A 19276-nucleotide genomic window follows, 5' to 3' on the forward strand; every position below is an offset into this window, starting at 1 on the left:
TTGAACCTTCCCTTTTTTATGGGCTGGCAACCCCTGTGTCTTCATCTGGAAACACCAGAGTTTCTTTCTGTATTTTCACTGCAACAGGTCAAAGAATTAAAAAACCATCTAGAAATAATACAATGTCCTCTTAGTTTTCAAAAAAAAAATTAGAGGTATTTTAAAAGCTTTTTTAAAAATTCTTCATCCTCATTAGATTCTTCAGATTAAGAAAGGAATGCCTCAAATTTCTGAGTAAAATTAGGAGATAATTTTTAATTGGGTTTATGTAGTATAGCAGAGAGCTTGAATCTAGAAATAAGATGATGCATTCTGCTGGGTCTTTGGCATGTTTGGGGATTTCTGTGGTTTTCTTTAGAGCCCTGAAGGATAAACCTGCTTGATGCCATTTCAGTGGCAGAACTCTGGGTTGTTGGAGGGTTCCAGAACCTGTGCTCATGTTGGGAGGGAGGAAGGAACAGGGGACGTGAACAAATTTCACCATCTTGTAAACAAGACAAAGCCTGCCTTGAAGCCAGGAGCCTCACTGCTGCACTGAAGCCTGGGTTTTATATTTGCAGGAATTGCAGTGGATAAGTATGGACTCATGTATTTTGTGGATGCCACTATGATTAGAAAAGTGGATCAGAATGGAATTATATCGACCCTGCTGGGCTCCAATGACCTAACTGCTGTTCGACCTCTCAGCTGTGATTCCAGCATGGATGTCACCCAGGTAGATTCTTACTGCATTTATTTTCCTCTCTGCCTTAGAAGAGATGGGCATCTATTTTGGATGACTGCCTGGCCACTTAAGAAATGCATTATGCAGCACAAGATGATAACATAGTTGATTTGTTACTGAAATGGGTGAACCATCCTTTTTACTGTGGCTAACACAGTTTATTTATGCAACTATAGAGAAATAAGGTTGAGATAATGGGAGTTATTGTCTTAATTGCCTGTTTTTCTGTAATTATTGTAGAGCTTCCACAATGTAGCATTCATTCTTGCACAGAAACACAATTAGCCAAAGTTACAACTGCACGTAGCTTTAATATTTCCGAAAAACAAAATCATTGTTTGAAATAGTTGCCGTTCATGACTTGGTTTCATGATTTACACTGATAAACCCCTCACTAATTTGCTGTTGTTACACGTGGAATTTTAAACACTAGGAGTGTACTTTTCAGTTTCGAGTTTTACAGTAATAATTTGTGCAACTCATAGGTACGGCTGGAGTGGCCTACTGATCTCGCTGTCAATCCCATGGACAACTCCCTTTATGTCCTAGAGAACAATGTTATTTTACGGATCACAGAAAACCATCAAGTTAGCATTATTGCTGGACGCCCCATGCACTGCCAGGTTCCTGGTATAGACTACTCTCTTAGCAAACTGGCTATTCATTCTGCACTTGAATCAGCCAGTGCCATTGCCATCTCACACACAGGAGTTCTTTACATCAGTGAGACAGATGAAAAAAAAATTAATCGGCTCCGCCAGGTAACTACCAATGGAGAAATATGCCTTCTTGCAGGGGCAGCTTCAGACTGTGATTGCAAAAATGATGTCAACTGTAATTGCTATGCTGGGGATGATGGGTATGCCACTGATGCCATCTTAAATTCACCATCTTCCTTAGCTGTGGCCCCAGATGGTACCATCTACATAGCTGATCTCGGAAATATCCGCATTAGGGCTGTCAGTAAAAACAGGCCCGTTCTTAATTCCTTTAACCAATATGAAGCTGCATCTCCAGGAGAACAGGAGCTGTATGTCTTCAATGCTGATGGGATTCACCAGTACACTCTGAGCCTCGTTACTGGGGAGTACTTGTACAATTTCACCTATAGCAGCGATAACGATGTCACGGAGGTGATGGACAACAACGGCAACTCGCTGAAGGTGCGCCGGGACGCCAGCGGGATGCCCCGCCACCTGCTGATGCCGGACAATCAGATTGTCACCCTGGCTGTGGGCACCAATGGGGGACTCAAGCTGGTCTCAACACAGACCCTGGAGCTCGGATTAATGACATATAATGGAAACAGTGGTCTCTTAGCAACGAAGAGTGATGAAACAGGATGGACAACGTTTTATGAGTAAGAATGTTTTTGGATATATTAAAGCGTACGTTTATTTTTTCAAATGGTAGTCAGTAGGCCCTAGGCTGACCCTGCTGCAGTTTGTTGTAGGTTTTTCAATGATGCTGAGTAAGGCCATTGTGCCTCAGTCCAGAGCGGTGCTGGAAATGGTTAAGTGGCTTTGTGATGGCGTCCTTTGGGTGGGTGCTGATCCCCCTAAATCCCTGCCTGGGGTTTGAGTTTGGGCAGCTCATCCCCACCCAGCACAGAGGACCTGTGCCATGGCCAGAACCTCAGCTTAGTTAAGCTGCTGTTCATGGTCAGCACGGCTGCCCAGAGCCAGAGCAGCCCAGCACTCCCCTGCAGCTCCCACAGAGCTGCTCTCTCTAGGAGCCCTCATGCTGCAGCTTCTTCTGGAACTCAAATTATCTCTCTTTCTGTTCAGCCTCATATATTACTCATGGTTGTTAAAATGTTGATTAACTTCAATGATTGTTCATTCCTGAGACAAGTGAGGAAATTAGATCCCCAGCTATCTGTCAGACCCCTGGTGTAACTTCCATAATTTGTAGATAACCCAAAAGCACACTGGTGTTCATGAGCATATAGATTAAATAGACAGAACTTCCTCTTTAAATGAAATTCATCTGAAGAGATGAGGTTCAGAAGTATATTAAAAATCTAGAAAAACTAGTCCAATTTTTATTAATATTTATCCTGTTCTTAGTAGTCTCATTGCCATTTTTTGATCAAAAAGTATTAAAAAGAGAAGCTAAATGACATATTGAAAAATATATTTAAGTATATGGCAAGTATGATGCCATATATTTTGTCTGAATTAGTTAATGATTCAAAAATATCATTCTCCAAATCAGTGAGTAGAAAATGGGAGTAAGCTTTATATTTAATTTTAAATGGCAGGCTTATTTTCAAGTCACAGCCTAGCAATGGCACACACCTCTTAGTTTATTGATGCATTCAGCTTGGCCACCTGTTTCCTCTGTTCAGAGAAAACATAAGAAATGCAGGGATGGAGGGAGCTGCGCTCAGTGTGCTGGGAATGCCTGCCCTGCTCAGCAGGGATGCTGCACACGCAGTTCCCTTTGGAAGGAAAGCAGTGCCCTCTCGTGGGGCCCTGCATGCCCAACCACTCACTGCTCTCCTCCAGCCCGGGCCTCCACCTGGGCAGGGGCTTCTTTGTCCTTCAAATTTGGCAAAAATTAACTCTTCACCACAAATAATTCAGTTACATGACCACATGAAGGTATTACCTGCTGATTATAAGCTCGATTAAAAGCTCACTGGACTAGACAGATTAAATTTCATATTATTGTTGATGAGATGTGAATGCGCTTCTGAGAAGGTTTTTTTGTTGTTTTTTTTCTGGGTTTTTTTCTGAATAGGCAGCTCAAGGTGCAGTCACATAAATTAGGTATTTCTCAAAACACCAGAAACTAAATAGTGAATTAATTTAAAACTCTATGTGAAAATCCATGAAACATTAAAAAATGTCATCAGAAAGTTACTGGTTACAAAACTGGTATAACTGGTGTCTGAGAGTCACACCTAGTGCTAAGGTAACATGGTTTATTAGCAAAATTCTATTATGATTCCTAAGGAAATACAGAAGGTAGAGGCTTTGATGTCTTACTGAGATCAGCTGAAAATATAATTTAATGTGTACATAGTGCTGCACATTTTTTTCCAAGATCAAATAAGAAAAGATGCACAACCTTTGCCTCAGGTCAGTGGAAGTTAAATGCCATCTTTAGATCTAAATATTACAGCCTGAGGTACTGTCTTAGATAATTAGTTACTTTGATGAGGCAGCAGAAATAATTCATTTCTCCCAAATTTGTACATACATTCTCATAAGCATAGAGCTCATAGATGAGAGAACCATAAAAACATTATTTAAATTGAATATACAAACCTAAACAATCACAGTCCACAGTCACTCAGTACTGGTTTCTGGTTTCTGTTTTTTCTTTGGAACAGCTCCTAAGAGAAAATTCTGTATTCATCATTCTGAAATTTTTTTGGTAGCTATAACTTAATATTAATTGAAGATGAAAGAAGTATTCAGCCAATGAGAGTTTATGAGGACAATAAAATAGTTTTCTGTGCAGTTACATTCATGCATTCATACAGACATAATCAGCAGTCAAAATTGTTAATATGGCAGCAGAAATGGAAAAGAACAGAGGTCTTTTAAGTGGTAAAGTACTACATGAGCTAAAGTTCTTATGAAAAATTTATGTCAGTGCATTTATATCAACCAGGCACTGAAGTGCCATGTTATCTTATTGGGTATATTCCTCTCAATTTTACATTTTAAAATTTCAACTTCAGCCTGAAAATGCTCTCAGAATTTAATTTGTACAGTTAATCTAGGTGTGCATCTGCATCAGCAGAGAGTTGCAGACACAGGCTGGTTTGTGTGTGTGCACACTCCATATGTGAATTCTATAGATAGCATCTGTGCACGTGCATGCAGCTCATTTGCAGCAGGAGCAGCCAAGGCTCTTCAATAATAGAACAGCTACCAGCAGGCTCACATGGGGTAATTTAAGCTTGGCTTGGGCATGAAGCACAGATCTTTGAAGCAGCTCCCAGTGGTATTCCTCTCGGTCTAGGGAGCATCCTGAGAGAGTGCTGCAGTTTTTTCTGGAATCAGTTTTAAGAGGGAGAGAAGACAGGGGTGTGTGTAAATGTGTGTGGGTCTGTGCCTTGCCCAGCTCTGTGTTCAGTCAGAAGCTGCTGTTCCTCCTCTCTGCAGTGCTGGTTATGGCCCTGCCCTTGCTGCTCCACCCACGAGCTGTCAGGAGCACAGCTCAAACCTGAGGCTGGGATGCTGCTCATAGAAATTGCCTGAGGAATAGAGGTGCCGCAGCAGTGGCCAGGGACCGCAGCCCTCAGGGCACTGTCACAAGCCCACTGAAGGGATGGATGCACGGGTGCTTGTGGCTACCTGAGAAGGTGCCGGGTGCTCAGCTGTGTCCCATGGTCCAGGCTGAGCTGCAGCTGTGGCCATGGGCAGCTCAGAGCCATCAGGCTGCAGAGACAGCCGCCAGCTTTGTCACCCAGAGCTGTCCTGGGAAAGCTTTGCCTGCTGCCAGGGCGTCTGGGTCACAGTTAGCAAAGATCTGCTGAGGTAGCAGTGGGGAGATGCTGTTTGTTGGTTTTTAAGGTACTGGGATAAAGAAAGCTTGTTTGACCTTGTAATGTTATTAGTAGAAAAACTTGGGATGAAGCCTTACTCTAACTGAACTCAGTAAAAAAAGCTCAGGAATTTCAGAGTACCCAGAGCCCACCTCATTTGAAAATGTAAAGGTTGCCTTATCAGACTTGATTCATCCAGGCTGATGCTGTGTCACACATTGCAGTAGGCAGAGACTGCTTCTGAAGAAGACACCATGTCAATTAATATATTTTTCATTGTAAATTTTTGGTTTTTACATCATCAGACCCAGGTTCATGACATGAAGAAGAGAAGTGCATAGTCATTTAATTAATATATAGTTTATTATTCAGATAAATGTCTGGGTGTTGTATTCTACTGAGCACTTGCTCTCATTTAATACATAAATTCTAAAAAAAACTCAGGAATATGTCACTTAAATTTTGTGGTCGATAAAAGGTTTCTGTTATATTAATTTTAATTTTTTTACCTTTAAAGTATTTTTTAAATAAGATTTTATTTTCATACAATGGACAAAGTAGAAATGCCTTCTTTATTGGTATCAGAGTGTGTATATATCATTTAAGTAGTGAATTTTTTCTATATCTCACTTGTAATCTAAATGGTCTGTAGATCTTCAATGAGAGTTCTTTTGTATGTATTTTGTTAAGTGTATCCATCACTTGTTTATAAACCCTTTTAATCTGTACTGTTGCTGCTTTCAAAGCTGTGACTAGCACTGAGAACCCACCCCATGGCAGGGGTAAAATAATCATTTCTTGAAATAGCACTGGAATATTTCCATTTTTCTGCTTCAATCTATGTACATCCACATCCATATTTACTTTTTAGACTGCCCTTACACTTTGAATAGAGATTTCCAGTGAGTAGCCCACAGCAATCCCCAGGAATTTTTCCTAGGTTAATTAAAAACCCAGCAATGTGAATGAAAACTTTAAATTAATGTCTCATTTGCATTGCCTAAAATATATTTGCTGATGGGGAGTTTCACCAGACATTTTTCTGGAAGTTCACCGAGTGCTGCAGAGTCACACTGGAGACACTCATAATTTTTTCTAGTTTGTCCTAAATAACACTGCCTGTGCTGTAAGATTTGACATCCAAGTGTTCTCTTCCTCACTCTGCTCATCATGAAACACACCACATACAGACTCTTAAGGGGCCTTATTAACCTTTAAAATTTTTGAAATTGTCCATTTTTGTACTTTTTATTTTTCCCCTGCAAGACAGATGCTTGGCTGGATCCAGTCCTTCCTTTAGCTATTCTTTTGGAGTACTTTTCAATATTTTTTGTGAAGACCTCTATAAAGACCTAACCCACTTTCATAGATTATCTCAACATATTGTCTTTTTTTCAGTATCTTGCTGATATGATAATATATCTATATATAAATATATATGTATCTGTGGGGAGAAACTTGTGACTATATTGAGAAAAATCATGCTGCTTAATCTTTCTTTGATCCTGAGCCACTTAAATGAACACCATGTGTTATTGGTCCCTTTTAGGTCCCATGATGCTTTGTTTTATTGATTTCCTTCTTTGCCTAATACTTCCATTGGTTCTGGTAAGGCTTGTTGCTCCACAGGTGATTTTTTCCTTCCTCCTCAATATTCAGTTGAATGGGTGCAACCATTTGCAATGGATTTGAAAGTCATATGTTTTGTTTATTTTAACTGAGGAGCAAATCTGTGTCTTAATTTTTTAGATGTGCTGTACAGTTCAGGTGGCCTAGTCTGAGGTGTCTGAGTGTTTTGATTGTAAAGCCATGTTGAAAGCTCTGATTTTGTTTTCATCTTTACAGCTAACCACAGCCTACACTGAACTGAGCTGGCTCCATGCTACTAAACGTGCTCCTCTTCTCTTCTGTTACTCTCAGGCAGTGCAATGGATTTACCAGTTCTCTTCCAGGCTTCCTGCTCCCTGCACCTCTCCATCCCAAGGATGACCAGTTGGTTTCAATCTCTGCCTAAACTTTTCCCTTTATCTACACAGGACATTTTTTCTTGCCTTTCTGCTCTCTAGAAGCGCCTTTGCTTTGGTAGCGGCTGGGTGAGAGACTTGCACCAGTAGAGACTTGCAGCAAGCAGAGTGTCAGACTGGAATGCTGATTTTGTTTCAGGTTCCCATTTCTTGCCCCTAAGATCCAAGGGATTGCTTCTTTAGCAAATGTATGCACACAGCTAGAGCATACTGCAGGAAAGGGGGAAAGGGTATGATTTGATTTCCAGCAGCATTCCTTCTCTTCCCCCTCCTCAGGCTTTATACTTCTAAAGAAATTTAACTCTGTAAAATCATGGAAATCTTTTTTTTTTTTTTTTTTTTTTCTTTTTCTTTTTTCTTTTTTTTTCTTTTTTTTTTAATCTTTATGCCTCTGGAGCATTTAAATAATTTTCTAAGGTCTATTCTGAGTGCTGGCTGCTGCCCTTTCTACTTTTCATCTTTCATCTTTATGATCCAAAATACTGACCCCAAAATGCAGTTCAATACCACAGATAAGATCTAAATGAAATTATAATGTTGTCAAGCTGATGTATATTTTAATACTTTATGGCAAGTTTATTCCTTGAAATGTCACTCAAGACTATACTTAGTTTCCACTAGGTATTCAAAAGCAAATGTGCAGTTTATGCAATTGTTTATTGCAGTGTCCATCAGAAGTCCACTTCCTTAGAGTGAAATGCAACTATTAAAATGCAGACTAATTTACTAGTTATAATTGTTTGAGCCAAATATCACTTGGTATATTCATAATAATTTAATTAATTTAATAATTCAAAAGATGCTAGCCTGGATTTGCACCCATGTAGTTGAGATCAGTATCTAAAAACTATTATTTCATCATTAGAGACTCTTTCAAGAACAGAGAAATAGATATGGCCAGGATGTTCTTGAAAAGCTGTTTCAGTCTGGGCTTTTTTGCACAAATGTGCTGCATTATTAATACATTGGGTATTGAAATGAACATATATCCTCATGCTTTTTTGCTCTCACTAACTTTTCTATTAGCTATGATCATGAAGGGCGTCTGACCAATGTGACACGTCCCACTGGAGTGGTAACTAGCCTTCATCGGGAAATGGAAAAGTCCATTACCATCGACATTGAGAATTCTAATCGGGATGACGATGTCACGGTCATCACAAATCTCTCCTCTGTGGAGGCTTCCTATACAGTTGTTCAAGGTACCAAAGCACACTTCTCAGCACACTCCTAACCACACACACAGCCTGAGAAAGCAATTCACTAATGATTCGTGTCATTAGTACACTTATGAGCAGGGGGAAACCGTGTAAGGTTTGCAAGAAAAACTCCCATAAAGCTTATTCCTAAAGTGACAGGTCTTCAGGACAGGTAAGAGCCATTTCACAGTCCTGCTTTTATTCAAGTAATTATGGTCACTGTCTGCTGGGCAAAGTTAGTCCTGCCACTGCCTCCTGGGTCAGGGTCACTTCACCCACTTGCATATTTCTCTGTACTTCCCTGCAAAATTGGTTCTGACTTCTGTGCCACAGAGATGCAACCTGACTGCTGGGGGAGATCCTTCTGGAGAGGCTCAGGAAGCCTTCTTCTAAAGACATCTTCTAAATGTATACACTGCCATTAATTAGAGTGTGGAGCAGTCAGGGCAGTGGATGGTGTGTGCCAGAGTTGGCTCTCCCGGAGCAGAGTTACAGCCTGAGGGTGGCAGGAGGCAGCAGCAGCACAGGCTCAGAGTTTGTGCAGAGCATTCCAGCACCGCCCAGGCATTGCATCTGATGGAGTGGGGTCAGTTATCAAATACAGACTGAAAGGGATTTGGTGAGTGGTGGGACTTTTTAATTAAGATATAACGTCACTGGAATGAGAATATCACCATCAAACAATAGTCTCCTCCTGACATAAATGTCAACATTTGTAGACTATTATACCGTGACAGGTCCGGTTACAAAGACTTAATTTCTCTTATAGGAAATGATTAATTACGTAGATGCTGTCCTTCTGTCAAGCAGATATTGATGTGTTGCTGACAGCTGCACACTCTGGCACTCCATCCTGGCTGAGAGGGGACTTGGCTGTGTCAAACAGCTGGAGAGCAGCATGGCCAGAGAAGCACAGGCTTGTTTCTGTAACTGCTCTCAAACAGGGGCAGGGTGTGCACATCAGGGCAGTGAGGGGAGGCAGGAGAGGGAGCCACTGTGGCTGCCAGCTTGCACTGCTGGAGCCTCACACCTTGAGGGTTTAAAGCCATGCTGTAATTCTGTACAAAACCTCTGCTTGGAGACAGTTTTTAAACAGAGGGAAACAAAAAAGAAGAGGCACGCACTTCTTCCTACTTATAAAGAGTCCAGCAATCATCATCTTTTTCTTTTTGTCCTGGAGTTTAATGCTTTGTTGTTTATCCAGCAGTTCAGTTTTCAGGAGTTTTTGTTCATATCAGAAATAAATTACATGGTTCAACACATATCACTGTGCATTTTGATTCACAATTAAGACTGAAGGGAAAAGATAATGAAATAAACACAGTATCTCTCTGCAGGCTCACTGTTACACTACTGTTCTTTACATGAATCAGTAACATCTGTAATTTCCACCATAGTACCACGTAAATGGTAATTGCAGGCTGACTTCATTTAACATCAACAGGAATGCAATAAAAAACCAATCAAATTAAGCTATATGTTTTCTTTATGACTGGAGTAGCTAAATTATTTTCTTTTCATTATTGCTGTAGATCAAGTGAGGAACAGCTACCAGCTCTGTAATAATGGTACTTTGAGAGTGATGTATGCCAATGGCATGAGCATTAGCTTTCACAGCGAGCCTCATGTCCTGGCTGGGACTGTGACTCCCACCATAGGACGCTGTAATATTTCTCTGCCCATGGAAAATGGTTTAAACTCAATTGAATGGCGCCTGAGGAAGGAGCAGATTAAAGGCAAAGTGACGGTGTTTGGAAGAAAGCTCAGGGTAAGTAGAACCTGTTGTTACAATAATCATCCTTTCTTCTTTGGGCAGAAAATTCTTTTGTTTTTATTTGGAAGGATGTTACTTTTGCTTGTTAAAAATGTACAGCTCTGGGATTGTCTTTGGTGTGACACTGTTGCAGAGCTCAGTTGGCTGCATGGGATCATCTGCTGCAATCAGCTATAGAGCTTTGTTACTAAAAGTATTCCAAAAGAGATTGGTAAAAATATCTAAAATATTACAGAATCACAGAATCATCAGTGTTACAATAGACCTTCCAGATCATGTAGTCCAGTCATTGCCCCAGCCCCACTGTAATTGCCCCAAACTATATCCCCAAATGCCATATCCCAATGCCTCTGGAACACATCCAGAGATGGTGACTCCACCACCTTCCTGGGCAACATACTCCAATGCATGAGCACTCTTTCAGTGAGAAAAGTTTTTCAGATATCTAATCTGAACCTCCCCTGGTGCAACTTGAGGCTATTTCCTTCTGTCCTTTCATTTGAGATATGGCAGAAGTGACTGACCCCCATCTTGCTAACTCCTTACAGAGATTTGTAGAGAGCAATTAGGTACCCCCAAACCAACTTTTCTGCAGATTAAACACCCCCAGCTCCCTCAGCCATTCCTCTAAAGGTGTTTTCTAGAGCCTTCCCCAGCTTCATTGCCTTGTTGCTGCAAAATTCTCTGCCTCTCAAGGGAGTGGGAATCTGAGCACTCACCACTTGTAAAACTGCCAGGACAGCCTTACCCTTGCTGGTACTGGGGAGCAAACACAACTACAGCATTCTGCTGCTGTGAAATCCCCCTACAGACTCACTGAGACAGGCATGTTGTGTTTGTTCCCTTTCTCAAATGGCAGATTGGAAAATAATTGCCATAATTACAAAATCCTAAGTACAGGATAAGGAAGACAGTCAGGTCATGTAATCCATCCCCTGCCAAATTACAGATCTGCTGCAGCTGGATTAATCCCATTCTGTGCTTTGCTGGCCTGATTTTCACTGATTTTTTTTGACTGGACTACTTCAGTATGTGCAGTTTAGGAAGGGATTTGAGATACTGGGCAGAAAACAAATGCAGTGCTGATCAAGTCCTCACTCTTTTAGCAATCCTTTCAACATTGCTGAACACAAAGTACAGTTCAGTGTGTTCAAGATCACATAGAAAATGCACTATATGCAAGCAATTATGTAGTGATTTACCAAAAAAAAAGAGGCTTGGATGTTATTTTTTTATATATTTTCCTATTGCTAGCATCTAATTCCCAGTGTTGAGTTGACAAATTGTAACTCACAAATGCTCAGAATGTACTTACTTGGGAGAGGGGGAAGGCTGGACAAAAAAATTGAATGAGATTAGCAGCTAATCCTTAATGACTAAATTTCATGTCTGTGTAATTGATTTTTGATGTGTTGACCTGCAGCAGTTGATTAGAAGTGGAAAACAGGTCAGCTCTACATTTTGACTAGGTGTTGTTCAAAATAAAAATAAGATGCTGAAATGAAATTGTAGTAATCCTAATTCCCAATACTAAAAATTTAATAGAGGTACTTGTGGTAATTAGCTGAAGTTAAGCACATCTTAGTGCTGAAACATTGCCTGAGATAGGTTTTCTGAGATAGGTTTTTTTGCATCATGTTTATGCAAATCAAAACAATGCTTTATCTAGCAACACCTCAACATTTAATTGTCTGGTGTTAGTTCCTGTAACAATAATCACATATCCATTTAGCTCTTTTAAATGAAAATCACTATGAGATTATCACAGGTTGAGTGGACTGAAAATGAAATTTGAAAACGAGGGAGAAAGCATAGAATTTATTTGCATCTCATTCATTCTAATTCATCTTTACAAGTTGTTTAGTGAGTGAAGCAGAGCGAGTGTGTTGGAATGCTGTGAGGAGCAGGTGGCACACAGTGACACGGAGCAGGGCACTGCTGCAGAGCTGACAGAGCAGCAGGGCCACCTCCTGGAGCCCCAGTTCACAATCAGTGTGACTGGAGGGTGGGCATTCTTGGTGATTCACCTCTTGCCTGAGTACTTCACCCCACAGTACTCTGGGGAATATTTGTTGGAGCCCACACCCCTGTGCTTCTTAAAGGGGGCTTATAAAAAGATGGGGAGAGACTTTGTTTTAGGGTCTGTTGTGATAGGGCAAGGTGTGGCAGCTTTATCCAAAAGAGGGTAGATGTAAAGTAGTGATACAGAAGCTTTTTGTGGTGCTGTGGAGAGGCACTGGCTCAGGTTGCCCAGAGCAGTGGTAGGTGCCCCATTCCTGAAGCATTGAGGGTGAGGTTGGCAGGGCTCTGCAGAGCCTCCTCCAGTTGAAGATGTCCCTGCTCAGTGCAGAGGGGTTGTACTGGGAGATTCACAGGTGACTCCCAACCCAAAGTGTTGGCTGGCTGTAGGAGCCCTCACACAGTGGTGCTGCCTGAGCCCAGGCTCTGCCCTCCCAGCCATACCTGTAGGAATCTGCACACCTGCCTGGGCACGTTTCATCAACCTGAGGAAGGAACTGCACCTTTATCTTACCCCACTCACTGCTGCTGTGTGATGCACCACACTTCAGTGTCTTGCTGCAGTTTCAGATAAAGTCCTGCTGAGATTCCTGTCTGAAGAGTTTTGATTATGGAGCAGCATCCTGTAAGTGATTCCTGTGGCCAGACCTTTCCAGGGCACAAAGGGCTCATCTCTAGGGCCACCTCAGCAGCAGCCAGGGGAAAACCAGATTAGTGAACAAAAGAGAAAGGGCCTGTTGAGTAATCTGCAGTTGTGATACTTGTGACTGCTCTCAGTGTCCCCAGGAAGGGTGGGAATTATCAGTCTGTTTGGGTTTCTATATAATTAATGTGATACTGCAATTACAGTCTCTGGTTTTACTCATTTTACAAATGCAAATGAAGGTACTGAATTCTCCAAGCAGGTGATGTGCGTGTGTGCATCTCCAAGTGATATTTGTGTGTGTGCATGGCTCTTGTGTGTGTAGTCATTTTTAAAAACCTAATCATTTTGTTTTCTATGGCAAAACCAAATAACTGTTATAAAGTTTCTGAGAAAAGAAGGGATACCTGCAGTCAGACTTTCCTTTGTGCAGATTTCTATTGCAGTTACTGTAATGGAGAGAACAAAACCCAGAAATCCTGACTGATTTATGAAGCTTCAGAAGTTACAAAACACCAAAACAAACAAAACCCCCAAAGCTAAAATTCAGTTCATAATCTATCTGAAAGACTTTTCTACTTACCCATAAGAAATTGGGCTATTTCAGTCATACACTGACCCTTTAATTCTATAGCTAAATGTTTTTGAGGGGTAAAAGCTCTCTTCTGCTCATGAAAAGGGTTTTTTTCAATATGTCTGCCATCAGGGTTGATCCTACAAAACAAGAGTAACCAGCTGAGAAACTGCTAATGCTGAGTTTGGCTTCCCTGGCTTTATTTTCATTGTAATGGGAGAGCAGAATATTACTTGTTTTGCCCCAAGGTGTTTTAAGAAAAATACTCTGTCTTTTCTGTGAATCACAGGGCAAGTTGTTGCTGGGATAACCTTTGGGAAAACCTAAAGAAAAGAGCTTTTTTTTTCCCCTAGTAATTGCCCACTGAGGAAATGCAAACTGTTAAAGAGATTAATTTCATTAATGGAAAAAATTAGGGTAATGAGCAATAATTTGAAATAATTATTTCTTTACAAACACAAAACTGTATTAATTTTAAATGTGTCTGTATAACTGAATTTCTACTGAGTTGGTTGGGGTGGGAATTGGGTTTACCCCTGCCAGTGAATATATCTCAGAATAATTTTTATATCCTCAAGAAAGGCTCAGGGTTAATTTACATATTGTTTGATGTACAGTTTAATTTTGGATAAGAGGAAACGTTGCATTATCAAAGCCACTGTAAAATATAAGCTAAAGAACAAATTCCCAGAAATTGATGAATACTTTTAAAGTAGTCATTGCTCTGAAATTATATCTAATTTTAAAACTTCTACTTTATTAATGACACATCTACAATTAAATTACTTAAAAAGCTTTATCAAATTACAGCATTAATCTGAATTCTATGCCTTACCCCCCAGTGAATATATTTATGTATCTCTCATTATAACACTCTCCCTAGAAGGCTCCCCATTTGGCATTCTTATTCTCCTTTGCCTCTGTTTGCTCATTTATTTTAAATTAATAAATAAATAAATCTGCCACGGAAACACTTCATGCTGTACTTTGAATGAAACTTATAACAAAAAAAGGAGTGGGGGGGAAAGAAAAATATTTAACCTAATTATTTAGCACCTTTGTTTTCAACACTAGAAGTCCATCTTTTGCAGCCTGTATGATCAGGATTTTTAAGCGCATCCCAAATGAAGGATCTATTGAATATTTGGAAAGTAAATGAAGAAAACAGTAAATGAATGAATTCTAAGCAGGGTGTTGCAATTATAGAAGTGGCTAAACCTCAGTAAAGACACAAAAATTTCTTCTGTTGTTCTTAGAGTGATTGTAGGGGAAAGGGCAAAAAAATTGATGGTGGAAGTACAAAATTAAAATAGAAAATAGAAAAATAGAATAAGTAGAAAAATATTCCATGCAAAATAATTTGTTTCTCTGAACTGTAAGACCTCGATGTGCAGAATGTCTCTCTGTTCTGACCATGATGAAAGCTTTTTACTGTAGGATATCACCTCCCATATTGCAGTGAGATGGGAAATACCCCAGTAAGACCCCAAATTATTTCAATATATACCACCAAATAGAAAACAAAAGCTAGTTGATAAGAGCCCTACACCTCTCACAGAATTTCCCTGTTTTACACCGCAAACCATGTAAAACAATGATGCACTAACAAGCCAACCAGCATTATAATTGCCATCTTAACCACCATGTTCATCATCCTCCTTCCTATCTCCCCTATAATCCTTACCATCATCTAAGAAACTTAGGATTACCTAAACTGAAGGCCTTGAAAGCCTTAAACAAGAGTTAAACCCTGTTAATTTCTGCTAAAGTCTGCAGGCCATTACCCTGCATCCCCTAAATGCGACTCAGGTGCTTTAGTTAAGCTAGGACCTTCCACTTTACTAGGCAGATGGGCTTTGATCCCATGATACCACAAAGGCCTCCCCTTTCCCCGCTGTAAGCTGGGTGTGCCCAGCCCTGGCTGAGCTCAGCCTCCTTCCCTCACCAGGTGCACGGCAGGAACTTGCTGTCCATCGACTACGACCGCAACATCCGCACCGAGAAGATCTACGACGACCACCGCAAGTTCACGCTGCGCATCATCTACGACCAGCTGGGCCGGCCCTTCCTCTGGCTGCCCAGCAGCGGCCTGGCCGCCGTCAACGTCTCCTACTTCCTCAACGGGCGCCTGGCCGGGCTGCAGCGCGGGGCCATGAGCGAGAGGACCGACATCGACAAGCAGGGCAGGATCGTGTCGCGCATGTTCGCCGACGGCAAAGTCTGGAGCTACACCTACCTGGAAAACGTAGGTGGTGTCGTGTGTGTGGTGGTGTTCTCAGGGGTCCCAGGACAAGGGAAGAGATGAGAATCTTGACTCCATGTTTCAGAAGGCTGATTTATTATTTTATGATAGATATTTTATTAAAAGAAAATTATATATTAAAGCTATGCTAAAAGAATAGAAGATAAGATTTCATCAGAAGGCTAGAAAAGAATGGGATGGGATGGAATGGAATGGAATGATAAAATCTTGTGACTGCTCACAGCCTCCACACAGGTGGCTGTCGTTGGTCGTTAAGTAAAAACAATTTCACATGCTGGGTAAACAATTCTCCAAATCGCGTTCCAAAGCACCAAAACATGGAGAAGCTAAAGCTTCCCAACTTCTCAGGAGAAAAGATCCTAATGAAATGATTTTCCAGAAAATATGTCTGTGACAGTGTTGCCTCCTGGCACTAGCTGGAAGGACACAAAGTTCTCTTTGGCTTTGTGGCACATAAATCACGCACACCCGCTAGCTAAGATTGGTGTATTCCAACTGTTAGCCATCCCTGGTCCAAAATTCCTTATTTTGGTGTATCCCAGCCGTTAGCCATCCCTGGTCTCAAAATTCCTTATTTTGGTGTATCCCAGCCGTTAGCCATCCCTGGTCTCAAAATTCCTTATTTTTCATTTAGTCAACTGAATATGACTAATTCTTAATGGGAAATATTTTGTTCATGGTTTCTGTCTTTTGATATTTTCCTGTTGTAGAATGGCAACAAATTAAGACAATGTATTGTGCTTAATTAAGCCCAAAAATGCATGACTAAACCTAACAAAAGGTTCATGTAGAAACAGGTAATTCATCTCTAATTGTTACTTATTAAATGAAAGTATGGTAGTGCATTTTTACTTAGCCTAATTAGCACACTTCAGTCATAAAAGTGTGTTAAATACTGCAGAACTCTGTATTGTTTTCCCTTTCCCTTCTTGTTGTTCTAAGTAAACCAGAGTTGATGTTCTCTGCTTAGTTTCTCACATATTTCACAGTAACAGTTGTGAATTACAACTGCTGGCAGAAAGATAAATCAAGTCATTTATCTAACTCCTCTGCATCCCTCAGAAAAAAAAAAAAAAAAAAAAAGGAAAATAAAAAAAAAGTCCTCCTACAGGGAGGACAGCTCACAGGTTGCTAACCTACACTTTCTCTGGAGTGTCAGCCTATTGATTTCCAAGGAGCAGATCCTCTCATCTGGCAACCTGACAATATTCCCGAGCAGCTCCGTGCCCCTGACTAATGTATCTGATTCTCTTTGTACTCATTTAACATTAGTGCCTCTCCAGTAAACTTTCCTTCGGTTCCCTCTCTGGGGCCACATGCTGATAGCTTTGTTGTTGTTTCCCCTGCAGTCGATGGTGCTGCTGCTGCAGAGCCAGCGCCAGTACATCTTCGAGTTCGACTCCTCGGAGCGCCTGCACGCCGTCACCATGCCCAGCGTGGCCCGGCACAGCATGTCCACCCACACCTCCGTGGGCTACATCAGGAACATCTACAACCCCCCCGAGAGCAACGCCTCCGTCATTTTTGATTACAGCGACGACGGCAGGATTCTGAAAACATCGTTTTTAGGCACCGGCCGGCAAGTCTTCTACAAGTATGGAAAGCTGTCCAAGCTGTCTGAAATTGTTTATGACAGCACAGCGGTTACTTTTGGGTACGATGAAACCACGGGTGTCCTAAAAATGGTGAATTTGCAAAGTGGAGGGTTTTCTTGTACCATTCGCTATAGGAAAATTGGTCCTCTTGTTGACAAACAAATCTACAGGTTCTCTGAAGAAGGGATGGTCAATGCAAGGTTTGATTATACGTATCATGACAACAGCTTCCGAATCGCAAGCATCAAACCCATCATAAGTGAGACACCTCTTCCAGTTGACCTTTACCGTTACGATGAGATTTCTGGCAAAGTCGAGCATTTTGGCAAATTTGGAGTTATTTATTACGATATAAACCAAATTATCACCACGGCAGTTATGACGCTGAGTAAGCACTTTGACACCCACGGGCGCATTAAGGAAGTGCAGTACGAAATGTTCCGCTCCCTGATGTACTGGATGACCGTGCAGTACGACAGCATGGGAAGGGTGACCAAAAGAGAGCTGAAACTCGGTCCCTACGCCAACACCACCAAGTACACCTATGACTACGACGGAGATGGGCAGCTGCAGAGCGTGGCAGTCAACGACAGGCCCACCTGGCGCTACAGCTACGACCTCAACGGGAACCTGCACCTCCTGAACCCTGGGAACAGCGTGCGGCTGATGCCGCTGCGCTACGACCTCAGGGACAGGATCACGCGCCTGGGTGACGTCCCCTACAAGATTGATGACGATGGGTACCTGTGGCAGCGGGGTGCTGACGTGTTTGAGTACAACTCCAAAGGGCTCCTGACCAGAGCTTACAACAAAGCCAATGGGTGGAGTGTTCAGTACCGCTACGACGGGCTGGGCCGAAGGGCTTCCTGCAAGACCAACCTGGGGCATCATCTGCAGTACTTTTATGCTGATCTTCACAATCCAACCAGGGTAACTCATGTCTACAATCATTCCAACTCTGAAATTACCTCTTTGTACTACGATCTGCAAGGGCACCTGTTTGCAATGGAGAGCAGCAGTGGGGAAGAGTATTACGTGGCCTCTGATAACACAGGCACTCCGTTAGCTGTGTTCAGCATCAATGGCCTCATGATCAAGCAGCTCCAGTACACAGCCTATGGGGAGATCTATTATGACTCCAACCCAGATTTCCAGCTGGTCATTGGGTTCCATGGAGGGCTGTATGATCCTTTAACCAAACTCGTGCATTTTACCCAAAGGGACTACGATGTCCTGGCTGGGCGCTGGACATCTCCTGATTACACCATGTGGAAAAATATTGGCAAAGAACCCGCTCCTTTCAATCTGTACATGTTCAAGAGTAACAACCCTCTCAGCAATGAACTGGATCTGAAGAATTATGTAACAGGTGAGACTTCTTCACATTTATAATACATAACACTACAGCTTGGAAGCCGATTTGGGAAAGAAACCCAGCTTCTCTTTACGAGCCCTTTGCTCAATCCTCACATCAAGTTTTTCCTCTTTTGCCTATTAAAAGTGGCTATTTCTGATTCCTTGGCACTACTCTTCCTTGAACAAAGGGCTCTAAGAGAGAAGCCATGATGAATTATGGAGGGAAAAAATATATATATGTTTGTCTGAATATAAAATTTCAGCACAGCCATAGTGCTCTTCCTATTGAACTAGTACTCTGTAAAGAAGTGTTCATTCTAATTCTGTACCAAGAAAAGTGAAGTCATGTATGGGAATCTGGCAGGTTGGTTCAGTATCACAATCCAGAACTGTTCAGATCTCTTTCTTTCAGGGCTACTTTCAAAATTAACCACTGTCTGAGCTCATGGGCACATTAAGAATTAGCACCAAGAATGGATTTAATTAGACCTCTTTTTCCCATTTAACTTTTAATATGCAAACAGTCTTTAGTCTTAAAAATTAAATCCTTGATGTTTTTTAAGATTATTTCATCCTGAAAGACTAATAAATGTTATGGATT

At 41.4% G+C, this 19276-nt stretch overlaps 1 protein-coding gene across 16 annotated transcripts in view; it reads left to right on the top strand.

The window, feature by feature from the left end:
- Positions 1–19276, top strand: part of TENM2 (teneurin transmembrane protein 2) — a 617488-nt gene that overhangs the window by 592835 nt on the left and 5377 nt on the right. For all 16 annotated transcript variants that reach the window (XM_058034869.1, XM_058034857.1, XM_058034859.1 and 13 more), the window contains 6 exons: positions 561–715; positions 1210–2084; positions 8279–8454; positions 9984–10219; positions 15410–15706; positions 17074–18688. In XM_058034869.1, coding sequence (XP_057890852.1) covers positions 561–715; positions 1210–2084; positions 8279–8454; positions 9984–10219; positions 15410–15706; positions 17074–18688 — 3354 coding nt within the window. The remainder of the gene's footprint in view (positions 1–560; positions 716–1209; positions 2085–8278; positions 8455–9983; positions 10220–15409; positions 15707–17073; positions 18689–19276) is intronic.

This window comes from Melospiza georgiana, chromosome 15 (assembly GCF_028018845.1).
Source record: "Melospiza georgiana isolate bMelGeo1 chromosome 15, bMelGeo1.pri, whole genome shotgun sequence".
Classification (NCBI taxonomy): domain Eukaryota; kingdom Metazoa; phylum Chordata; class Aves; order Passeriformes; family Passerellidae; genus Melospiza; species Melospiza georgiana.